General features: G+C 41.6%; 1 protein-coding gene across 1 annotated transcript; it reads right to left on the minus strand.

Moving 5' to 3' along the window:
* Window positions 1-1022: 1022 nt before the first annotated feature.
* LOC134582797 (uncharacterized) lies at window positions 1023-4199 on the minus strand. The gene is made up of 6 exons (XM_063439450.1): window positions 3990-4199; window positions 3250-3399; window positions 2317-2439; window positions 2011-2121; window positions 1558-1675; window positions 1023-1252 (listed from the first exon to the last, which is right to left on the minus strand). The coding sequence occupies exons 1-6, from the start codon at window positions 4053-4055 to the stop codon at window positions 1218-1220; spliced, it is 603 nt and encodes a 200-aa protein (XP_063295520.1). The 5' UTR covers window positions 4056-4199; the 3' UTR covers window positions 1023-1217.
* Window positions 4200-12440: the final 8241 nt, after the last annotated feature.

A 12440-nucleotide genomic window follows, 5' to 3' on the forward strand; every position in this document is an offset into this window, starting at 1 on the left:
AAATTCAAATATAGCGTTTATATAGAATGTATGGATGAAGTCACTCTATTTCCCATAATGTGCCGCATTCATTGTCAGTTTTCCATGAAATTTGGCAAACCCACTTCTCTTGATCACACTCCAGTTGACTCATGTTTCTGTGGAACTCTGTACTGAAGGTTTTTGGAAATTTGGAGTTGATTTAAAAGCTGTATAGTCTGCAAATAGCTTAATTCATAAAAGAGAACTGGATAGAAGGAGCCTGGAGCAGATAATTTAAAGGGACACAAAGCAAAATATCACTACACCTTACTATGGCTGTGGTGCTTCATGAGACCCTTTAAATTGTATTTATGGAGCTCAGCTGTAAATTATTTATCAGAAATCAGACATTAGAGCCACAAAGTGTGCCTGTAATATAATGCACACGCTTCGTTGGGACATGGGTTTGACTGTATATAAGATTAGATTCTGAGTATCAAGATCAGTTGTTATTGGCATTTAATATGGCCGTCAACATATTATGCAGCTCTTTACAAGTATATAGTGGGCTCATGTAAAAAAGTAATTGACTAACAAAACATTTGGATAAGGCAGGGATAGGCAACCTTCGGCTCTCCAGATGTTGTGGACTACATCCCCCATAATGCTCTTACACACATAATGCTGGCAAAGCATCATGGGAGGTGTAGTCCAAAACATCTGGAGAGCCGAAGGTTCCCCACCCCTGGGATAAGGGAATATAAAATGTAGTTACGTGGCAGGACGAGGCCAGATTGGCAGATATACTGCTTGTAGCTGATAGCTATGTTTTAGTATAGAATCGACAAGTGACTAACTGCATTTATTTCTGAATGAAAGGAGTAAATACCATAAATAAACAGCAGGGGACGTGCATCAATTTAGCCAAAGCGTCAGAGATTAGAGTTCTTGTCTGCTCTGTGCATCAAACACAGGTCATTCTGAGCTGGTGAATTGGGTGATAGATGCATGAAATGGTTTGATAGACAGTGACCGTTTAAAGATGTCTGAGGTTTCAAACACTGGCTGTGATTTCTGATGCTGGGAACCTGCTTTGATTTTCTTGTTTAGACAGGCAGTTCGTGTCTTTATGTTAATCGTACACTGTGTTTTGCGTTTCTCTAAGTTCTCCACAGTTTGTTATATACAGATTTAGATGAAGTGTCGGTAGAAGTGTTCAGAATCTGGTGACGCTGGAGACTGGCTTCTGGTGAATTTCAGGCAGCGAGGCTAATTCGTCCCCGAGCAGGAGCTAGAGGTACAAATATCTGCAATTAATAAAGCAGCAGAGATACAGGACAGAAAACAAACTGCTGCAGTTCTTATGTAGTTCATAATTGTTTTCGGCACATTGTGTGACATTAGCACTACTCAAAATGTTGTGCAATAAAGCAAAACTGACACCACTATAAGCATTGTATAGCTTTGGGCCTTTCTTTGCCAAAGCGGTGAGCTTTATCTTATGTTCTGTCTCTATGTGGCACTGAGAGACCTCATGGGCTGCTAGGATCATTAGATGGGGATGAATAATTATGACAGTAATACGAGAATACTTACGTGTGAACGCAGTGAGTAAGTATGTTGGTTTGTTGTTGCAAAGCAGGGTCACCAGGCTTCCTAATGTCCCAGCAGCAGCAACCTGCACGTCCAGTGACAGGCCCAGGGTTACGTTTCTCTGAAGGCAGGGAGAAAACCGCCGTAATCCATACCAATAACTAAATAACCTATAGAGGTGTAGTTATGTATCCCATGTTGCTACGTGGTTGTTGATCCCATTGTATCCATATATTACTGCCATGTACATGTATGTCTACGTGCATGTTTTGGGGCTCTATATTGTACCTTATAATCATGCGCGTATTACATTGTGTCCTGGCCTTGTATTTCTAGCCATGTGTATGTTTGGAAATCCTGCATGCAGGTGTGGAAGTTCTGTGCTGTTTCCCCATGTTCCTGCTTGTGTGTAGGTGTGAAGTTTTTGTCCTCTGTCACAGATTGTGAAATATTTACCAGCACTGCCTGGAAGTAACTCTCCAAGTCTTGGCAGGAAGGCAACATCTCTGTAGCATCCATTCGCCTTGCTACACATCCTTCAGGTTGGCCGTGATAAACCATCAGGTGCTGAAAGAACAAGAGTCAATGTTGTTCATGTTGCCCTCTTTAAACATGGAGAAATGTCCTTAATACCCCCATAGTTATGCCACATACGAGAGCACATCCGGGGCTAATCTAACTACTCTTAGTCCCTGTATAGCCTTACGTGAGCACAAAAGGACATTTTTCTGCACCCAAGTTCCTGTCGCTAACACTCCTTACATTTTTAAGGTCACATGTGATGCCCGGTGTGGAACCCTGCTCGGTGAGATCACTGAGTGCCAGGAGCAGCGATGCCTCATTCTGGACGTTGAGTTGGGCTGGCAGATAACCAGACGTGTCTCTCTGTAAAGATAGGTACATTCAATGACTCAGGCAGCATTCCCCCATTGGGTACACAATGAGTGAAAATTAGAGGGATTATTTAAAGGGACACTAAAGTCATCAAGACCTCTTTATCTCAATGAAGTGGTCTAGGTGCAGTAGCACTGTCCTTTTAACCTTGCAATGTATAACATTGCAGATTTTCTATGCAAGGGCTAAAGGTAGCATCCAGACCGCTTCATTTCTTGTGATGAAACATTGGATTGGCTGGGATTATCAACACTGATGATCTCAGCCAAAGAGTCGGAGCCGCAAGACAGAGCCTGGTGCGGCGAGGACTGAGAGGTAAGTAATACTTGCCTTTCAAACATTCATAGGGGGGACACTAAAATTGGTAGTAAAAATCTCTAGCGTTAGGAACACATATTCCTAACGCTATAGTGTAACTATAAAAATTTTAAGCGTGAAAAACTTTTTTTTCCCCCAGTAAAAAATGTATTTTGTGTGTTAGTGTGCATTAAGTGTCTCACCCCAAGAAACCAGATTTAAAAAAAAAAAAACATATTAAGATGTATACATCAAGAGAGCCATTTGTAATTAACTCCTCAAGGACCAATTACTTATTTTTCCAACATCATACTCTAGTGACCCTGCCGTCACTATGCGAGAGGGACATTCTATTTTGCTATTGCATATGTAAAGAACAGGTTGCTATGACAACACAGAGCATCATTGATTTTTAAGATGTTCAGATTTTGCAATCTGCAATATCTGCCTTAGAATACACTGTGATATGCACAAGTATTAGTAACAGTTTCTCCACCAGCCCACCTGTGTGCATGCAGCTTTTCCCAAGTACGTGGCCAGCAGTACTCCCAGCACGCTGATAGCCAGAGCGGCCACTGCCCCCACGGTCATTATTAGCAGCCTGCGGCCAGATGGAGAGGGTGGCGGGGGGAAGTCCAGAGCGGTCGGGAATGGCTGGGAAAAACAAGAAATCTTAATCGAAAACTTCCTAATTGGAAAATCTATGCAGCTAATAATTCACAGGTCCCTCACACCCGCCCAATATCTCCTTAAAAATAACATATATCCTAGAACAGGGATGTCGAACATGCGGCCCCCCAGATGTTGCTGAACTACAACTCCCATGATTCCTTGGCTATCTGTTTCATTGAAAGAATCATGGGAGTTGTAGTTCAGCAACATCTGGGGGGCCGCATGTTCGACATCCCTGTCCTAGAACAAGCTGGGTGATGGCGGATGTCCCAGATGTATCTGGTTATGTCCATTCTGTTTATTGTGTTTAGTGTATGAGAGTGTGTCCAGTGCCCTTTGTGCCATGTATGTTTTCTCTACTTGTTTCCAATCGAGTACACATGATAAAATGTCAATATTGCAGCAGCCCACTGTGCTGAGTACAGAATGGGGTCCCATGCATGCACTGATTGCTAGTATTGTATCTGCATTGCAAGGCGCCTTTATACCGTTGTAAAATAATAGTCTCAATAATGCTAATCTCTATGGTATATCTTAATGATACGAGTGTAGTATCATACAAAGTTACTTACATACGGTGGGCTCTTTATTTGCACCCTGGGAGGCCAGGACTCGGGCGTCTTCTCTTCAGCAGACATGTCAGAATTGTTGAAAGGCAGTACTGGATCAGAGAGGGAGCTATGATTATCTGAGAGGTGCTGCGTAGGTGATTGAGGGTTTTTATATAACAATTTACCCCCTTCCCTCTGCTCATCCCTGACCAATCCACAGAGAGTAACCTGATGCTGGACAGGCTCTGCCCAAATTCAAAGCTTCTGGATTACCTGTCTCCCATACAGGGGGGCAGGACAAAGGATAGGTATAGCTGGGCTACCGTAACCCATGGCATATGACCATTCTGACATTGGTTAAACTTCGCAAACCCTTTTAAAGTTTTAATGTAGTTAACCATAAATCATACTTATAGTGTTTACTTATTTAACCCTTTAAAGACGTAGTTTGCTATTTAAAGGCCAGGACAATTCTGGAATTAAGTTTTTTGATTGTATAACAATAATTTCCCTCTTACTTATTAATTGCAAACATCTGTTAAAAGAATACTCCAAACCTCTAAAGTACTTTATACATTAAAAGCGTGTCCACTTTTCTTTTTGCAAAAAAGTGCAGATTTCTATAGAAATTGGCACTTTCATTAATTTTCATACCCCCATGGCTGTTAATCAGTCAACTGGTCTTGTCTCTTTTTGGTAGTTTAGTGCAATGGGGCTAAAACTCACTTGCCAAGAGCACCTGACTTGCAAATGTTTCTCATTGAACTGAGATTGGACAGCCAGACATATTCTGAGTGGTTTAGAAGTGGCGGGCTTGCAAAGGCTCCAGACAAGAGATCTACAGCTTTTGCAAGCTTTTTTAGATCTACTCCCAGTGGATAATAATATATAATTACATGTATGCATGTTTTCATTTGGATATATCTACTAAATAGTGTATTTTTTTGGGGGGGGGGGGCGAGGGCAGGAGAGTGAAGTATTGTGTTTAATGGACAAGTAGTTATATATATGCTTTTTTAAAATTTGATATATAAAAATAATGTTTATTATAGTTTTATCTGTAATATTACATTACAGGGACATTTTATCAACTTACTACACGAATATAGAGTATAGAAAAGGGTGGAAGGAAACCGCGCCCCAAACAGTAAGGTATAGAAATGATATACGTACACATACATATGCATACGTACACATTCCCACACTTCTGAAGAAGCCTCTAGAGGTGAAACGCGTAAAGTGGGACCCTCTGAAGACTTTTATACTGCTTTTATTGTTTTGAATAAATGGTAAAGTTTTTATATCCATTTAAAAAACAAAAATCTTCATTTACTTCCTGGCACTATCCTAGTCCCAGGTGGGGATTATACCACATATGCTGTATATACCGGAGCAAGTTCTGCTCTAGTAAATGTGAGTACCTGACTTTATTCTGTTTTGAGCACTTATAAGTACTTACTTCACTATTGCAATATCCTTTTGTTTTTTTTATGATCTGCATATTGCACTTTAGCGGAGATACAAGAGTGGACTAGAGCTTCCTATATCCTTAGACGGGGATTGTTCCGTCCATGCACATTACAGCAGAGCTCTGAGATAGCTCTAGGAAATGTGAGTGATACTATATTAGATTATTTTAACACTCACCCACTGGATATATCATATTGCACTATTGTTTCTCTTTGTTCCTTTGGTACTTACAAGGTTTGGGAATCATTTTATAGGTTACTGCTGCCCATTACCATTATACGTTATATAGTATAGTGAGCGCCTTAAACGTACCCCCTTTTTTTTTAACGTACTACACAAATATACACTATTTGCAAAGTACACATGACAAATCATGTGCAGGGAACCTTTTAATCATACTTTACCTGTGTGTTAATAAAATGGTGAGCTATATTTAAAATGTGCAAGAATATGCCAACATTCCTTTTAACCCCTTAAGGACACATGACGTGTGTGACATGTCATGATTCCCTTTTATTCCAGAAGTTTGGTCCTTAAGGGGTTAATGTGGTACCAATGTTAAGTAATGATGAGTTCACTTGTCATAAGCCTTTAATGTCCCTTTAACAGTCTATGTTGTTTCATAATGAAGCCATTTTATTTCTACAGTGTCTACCTTCTTGTATCCATTGAATGTGGAGATTGTTATTACTGTATCAGTGTGACATACATGACTGTGTATGGAGCGGGACACAGGTTTTCTTACTATCCGATAAGTCCTTGGCGATTAGAAATCTGAGGTCAGTCCATTTGTCTTGTAGATAGTTATTAACCCCTCCTGACCTTCTTACTGCCCCCACCATGGAGGATAGAGCTTTGCTGGCCTTCCAGCCCCAAAGCGTATTGACTTCCATCCTGACAATTGAGTTGCTGGGCCTGCCAGAAGCTTGTTACCTGAGCTTTGTGAGCACCTTGTCTTTAGTACAAGAAGCTTCTGTTATGGATTCCAGTTTGGTTCCAAAGCCAATGAATGGTGTTATTTGTACAGAATTTCTAGCACAAAGACATTCCCAGTTACACACCAAAATCCGGTGTCTCCCCCTCCACCCGGCTCCACTCCCCCACCACCTTGCATTCATTCCCTTCAAACACTACCCTCCCCAGAAAAGCCTGATCTGGAATCCTGCAGTTTATAAAGGAAAAACAGGTGCTTTAGTTTCCATGGTGATTGTTCCTTATTTATTACTTTTCCCCCCGATTAGTTCTTGTTTTTCCTTGATAACCACCAGCAAAATGTGAAAATTGTATCAAATTAACAACAAAATTGGAAGTTCCAGGTTAAAGTAGTCAGACTGGAAAAAAATCTTTTACTCCGGTACTTTTCAAAGTTGACCTGTTTTGGCCTAAATGTGCTATTTCCTTGTCAATCCTTCCCAATTCAATGTTCAGTGAATAAATCCCTACTAATGTTCCCATTAGCCCGAAGGGCGTTCAGTCAAGCTTGCATGTCAGTGCACTTTTATTTATTAATTTTTACCAACCAAACAATGCCGATCCACGATTGTCATACATTTATCATTCAAAGTGTTCATTTTTAAATTAAAACAAATCTTATAATTAGTTTGTATTATTAGGTGAAGACATGTTATCCTGCCCCACATCTATTGTATTGAAAATATATATGAATCATTTCAGTAAAGGGGGGGATTTGTGAAGCAGAAACATTCAAGATAATTCAATTCATGTGGATTTCAAATGTAAGACCAAAGTAGTCAAATTGTGGGGGAAAACATTATCGAATCATCTATGCTTCTAGTTAGTTTATTATTGCCTTAAATTTGAAATGCACTTTGCATTCTTGGCCATTCTTACTTTAGTGAATAATCTCTTGAGAATAAATCACTGATCCCTAGATCTTAAGAACATAGCTAAGGAGGTCGAGTGACTTGACTGCTGACCCATATACCATCCCACCGTTGCCCCCAAAATAATACACTGGACACCTTTTAAGTGGATAAGGGCAACGGCCACAGCTTTATTAAACAGTAAAAGTTAATTCTTAATTCCTGCCAGCTGTTGGGTGAGGACCCAACAGGCAGTTCTCCTTCTTTGTTCGCCAAGAGCCCAACACAGCCGTCATTAGCCATCAGCCTTGCGCCGACTGTCGTCTCCCCAAGGTGACCTTGCGTCATACTCCTTTCCTTTTCGATCCCGCTGTCCAGGGAAAACCGCCAGCTGTGACAATGAGAAAAAACACGAGAAACCACCAACACACCACAACACAAACCAGGGAGGGAGGGTGGGAAATTAAACCAGGGTGACTGGTCTGACAATCTCCTTCTGACTGGTAAGTCTCCTCCCCTGCTCCCCCCTTATAAATCCTTCCATCTTTGCAACATTGTTGCTCCCATTATACCATCCCACTATCCTGGGCAGCAGTCATGCTCCCCCTTCCCTATATGTCCAGGGGGACACTTTATGGAAGGTTCTGAAAGATTTAGCTTTGCTTAATATTCCTGAATTTACACACTTATAGATTTATTCACTAAAGCAAGAATTTCAAATTTAAAGAACTGAACTAAGAGCATATCTGAATTTGAGAATTTTTCCGATTCGGTTCATCTGACCTTCAATTCGAAATTCACTTTGAAATTTCACTTTTGTGGATAACCCTGTTAAAGTGACTATGTCACATTCTGGGGCTGTTGCATATTTATTAAAAATCAGCAATGGTGACATCGATGCTTGGTGTGTGTTAGCCGGGAAAGCCACAAAGGTGACTTTTACTTATCTGATATTGTCCTCTGCACACACACCGCCATCTTCTTTAGCTCCTGACGCTGCGTCTGCCAGGAGCCCATGTCGGTGCTGTACACGCGTACATGCATGATTGCACAACACTGATGTCTATGTAAGATCCTGCGAAAATTGAAATACTGAAAGCTTGCATAGATATTGTCTCGCAATGAGCAGGAAAAAGTATTTTTCCCACAGCTGTCACTAATGAAGTCTAAGGAAAAGTAACAAAAGTTAAAAGCGATAGCTTTGTATTCAAGTTTTGTCAACTTGAGGATTGTCCCTACTTTGTCTTATGATATCTTTTGACGGTGTTGGAATTTCCATGAAATAAGATAAGATCTTTATTAAAAAAAACAAACTATTTTTTCGGGTTACAGAGCCGCTTTAAGTCTCAGTTCAAGTATGGATAACGTTGGTATCCTAGAGAGGTTATCATCATAAGAAATGTAGTTCACAAACATTCAGAGGGCCAAGTTACATATCCACATTGCTCCTAGAAGGGCTACTCTCTTATTAAATATAGTAATTTTAATTGGACTAGTTTAAAATACTTTTTGACTGTATTTAACTTAAAACGAATGTCGGTCAAATGGAAAACAAATATTCATTACTTTGCCAGTCCATAATATTTTAGTGTTTAGCACAGCAGTGTCTCATCAGCGTGAGGTTGGTTACTGGCTTGCTATTGAGGCTTGGCAGTACTTGCGAAGCAAAAACCAAGAAAATTACGGTGGGGAAAAATTGTAATTGAAAACCCCTTCCACCTGAGGTCAGTGGATACTCAATACATTGTTAAACACAGATCTGCAAACACCAGTCAAGCCATAAGACTTGCTTTTCCCATAGAAATCTCCAATTTGCAGTGATGTTACTTATGCTCAACCACGGTAGGGACATGGGATGGTCACAGACATTGCCAGGTAAGACTGCAGAACCCCCATCACCCTCCCTATGTCTCAAACACCGTTCCTTGTAGGATTTTAGGTATTGTCATTTCATCCAGTGGAGGAGGAGTTTTATCACAAAGGACTTCTTTGTCTTCCTCCTGAGTACTTGCAGATCAAAGCACGTTCACATAGGGGGGGTGGGGGGGGGAACAAACCCAATTTATATTAACCACCTCATCTCAGAATTATTTAGCCACGCTAATTAATCCCTTTGATTTCACAAACATGCAGACTTAAATCGCCTAATAAGTCAATGGGCATACTGCTAACAATATTGGCCTATTTAAAATAATATTAATGGTATATGATGTTATGCAGAAAATATGTGTGCCTCTCTTAATAAAATATTGGGATGCACTGTCGAATATGTCGGCATTTTATTCATGGAAAATGTCAAGTGGTGCACTGTGCAATTTGTAATTCTTTATGTTTGGTTTAATTCACACCCATTGTACAGCGCTACGGAATTTTGCTGGCGCTATATAAATAATAAAATAATAATAATATATAAGACATTGGTGATAGTAGGCATGCACTGGATTTTTTGTGCACGTGACATGGTGCAAAATGGGAAAATGCGTTGCACACAGTGAATGAAAATTTATGTATTGGATTCGCACTTCTAAACTGTACAAAATACATATAGCTCAATACTGTAAACGAGCTAGTGCTAGGCTATACCTGAATCGCTTGCCTTGTTGGTAGAACATGTTAAGAGCAGAAACATAGAATGTGACGGACATGGGATGGTAACAGATAAGGCATATAGCCTTATGCCTATACGACGCATGCTTAAACTCCCTCTCTGTGTTAATCTGTACCACTTCAGCTGGAAGGCTATTCCATGCATCCATTACTCTCTCTGTAAAGTAATACTTCCTGAAAAACAAATTATACAGGATGTATAGCTGGTTCAAGGAGTTTTACACCCGTCTATATGGGTGCTCACTATATCATGATCGCAGCACTACTACAGCTTGGAGGGGAGGCTGGGGTGTATTTATGTGGTCTAATGACCAATTATTCTGAGGGTAAAGAATGGTTATTGGAATGCACAAAATTAACTATAAAACTGGGACAAAACCATGGAAAGAAGAAACAAATAACGTAAGGCCAAGTGAGCAGCCATATTGACAAGTCGCACACTGAATCTCCGATTGCATCTGCACCAAAAAGAGCTTAAACTACGAGAAAATCGATCAGTCATTAGCAATAACTGAACCTGCCACTAAACTACAGTCATGGTACGCCGGAGCAAGAAGAGCAAGCCTGATCGACCCCCTACAACGACCGATATTGGCGATTTATAAGAAGCTGCACTCTTCACAGAGGCCTGTCATGGTGCCGCTCTCAGACGCAACCGTCCCGCACTACCAGTGAGGAATTGTCTTTGTGGTGAGTTAGGCCCTAAAAGGCCCGGCTAGACAACAAGAAGCCGTACTCACCGCAGAAACAAACCGACAAGCCTCCGGTCACAGAGGACACTCTGCGGGGCCTGTTGGACGAACTACGTCACAGCCGACATCGGGCAGTTCAGGGAGCAAGTAAATGGGTTCTCGACTCGTCTCCACAATTCAGAGGTCAACACTGCAGCTCACAAGACCCGCATTGCTACCCTGGGGCAGTCCCTAACCAAACTCCAACAGTCACAAATGCAAACCGACGACCGCATGTCAGTACTAGAAGACAAACAGAGATGGAAGAACATCAAAATCCGCGGACTACCGGATGCTATGGAGGTGGCCGAATTCCCGCACCTCTTCTGCAGACTATCTATGCTCTTCTCTTCCAAGCATGCCAAAGCTATGTATGACCCTGGACAGTTGGTACCTCATTCCGGGACCCACTATGGGCACACAGAAGATGGGCAGAGACATAATTCTCCACTTACAACAAGGACAAGACTGCATGGCCGTCCACCACAAGACTCCACTCAAGTTTGAGGAGCATACCATCACATTTTATCCAGACTTATCCAAGGCCACCGTGGACTGGCGTAGATCCATGAGACCGCTAACGCAGGCATTAGCCACAAACAAAATGCTATAAAAATGGGATACACCTCACTGTCTACTTATCACCCAGGACACCGGAACACTGAAAGTCTTGGAGGCTTTGGAGACGGCTGGTGTTCTGCTCCAGCTTGGACAATCCATAAAGACCCCTGAGACCGCACCCCAGCCGACATTGGCAACCTTGGACCCGGAGAGGGTCATACCGTTCATACCAGCGGCCTGCAGAGGAAGCTCTTTAACAGTGCCAGTGCACTGATAGCGCCAAAGTCCGCACTATAGTGCCCTATGTGTACACTCTTGCATGCTTTACTGTTATACCTTATGTTTCTTTTTTGTTCATTACTGTTATAGTTTTGTTTGCAATCGAGTATATGGCACTTGTTTAAATGCCACATTGCCTTGACACTGCCTAACAGGCACCCTTAATGGTCATAAGGACCCTATGATTTCTCACTCCCCACTACTCAACCACGTTACACTAACTATTCCACCACTTCTTAAGTGGGGTCTCTAGCCCCCTCGAACAACATAGAGGTACAACTCCTCTTGGTCATAATATTTTACGCAGGCGGCATACCCTTAAGTATCCCTTATACTATTTACCATTTACTTAGCTTACAGAGGGTATTGGATGCAGTATACAACTTACTACATATATTCATATAAAATACAAAAACCTACGGCCTAGAATGCTTCATTCTTATCCATGTTATATGCAGTATGGTTGGTTATGTCTATTTTACGTATCTCTTACCATTTGTCAGCTCTATGGTCATGTAACCTGAATTATTGACCGTGAATAAAGAAAGAATGACAAAAAAAAAGTAAGGCAAAGTTAGGTGAAGATGATCCGTCCCATTAGGGTATTCATCTGGTAATTGCTGGCTTGCTGCATATATGTCTGATGCGGCCACCCTCGCTGGGTCCCATCGGTGGGCTTCAGAAGTGGCTGCTCAGGGCCTGGTAGATGTCAGAGAGTCCTGCAGCAGTAACAGTGTGGCTAGTAGGGCTGTTGCCTCTCAGAGATCATGCACTGTATGCTAGGAGTCCTGCTTGAAGACCATTAGCATGCAGGGCAGTCACCAGCGGTACTGGGTGCTGTCTCTTGATGAGGGTTGTGAATGTTCCAAGGGACGTTACCCATGCTGGCGTGCCTCTCGAGGTCTGCATTGAACGGTGTTTGTTCCTTAACAGCAGTTAGTACTGACGCTTTGTCGTTGCCATTCTGAAAGTGGACCACCAGGTCCAGGAGAACTGTTTCT

This window comes from Pelobates fuscus, chromosome 13 (genome assembly GCF_036172605.1).
Source record: "Pelobates fuscus isolate aPelFus1 chromosome 13, aPelFus1.pri, whole genome shotgun sequence".
In the NCBI taxonomy this organism is placed as follows: domain Eukaryota; kingdom Metazoa; phylum Chordata; class Amphibia; order Anura; family Pelobatidae; genus Pelobates; species Pelobates fuscus.

Excerpts from the sequence above, each read along its gene's own strand:
- LOC134582797 (XM_063439450.1), bottom strand. The coding sequence starts at position 4,055 with ATGTCTGCTGAAGAGAAGACGCCCGAGTCCTGGCCTCCCAGGGTGCAA. Across the intron at positions 3,400-3,989 it reads AAATAAAGAGCCCACCGTAT|CCATTCCCGACCGCTCTGGA; the intron begins GTAAGTAACTTT and ends TGTTTTTCCCAG. Across the intron at positions 2,440-3,249 it reads GAAAAGCTGCATGCACACAG|AGAGACACGTCTGGTTATCT; the intron begins GTGGGCTGGTGG and ends CTATCTTTACAG.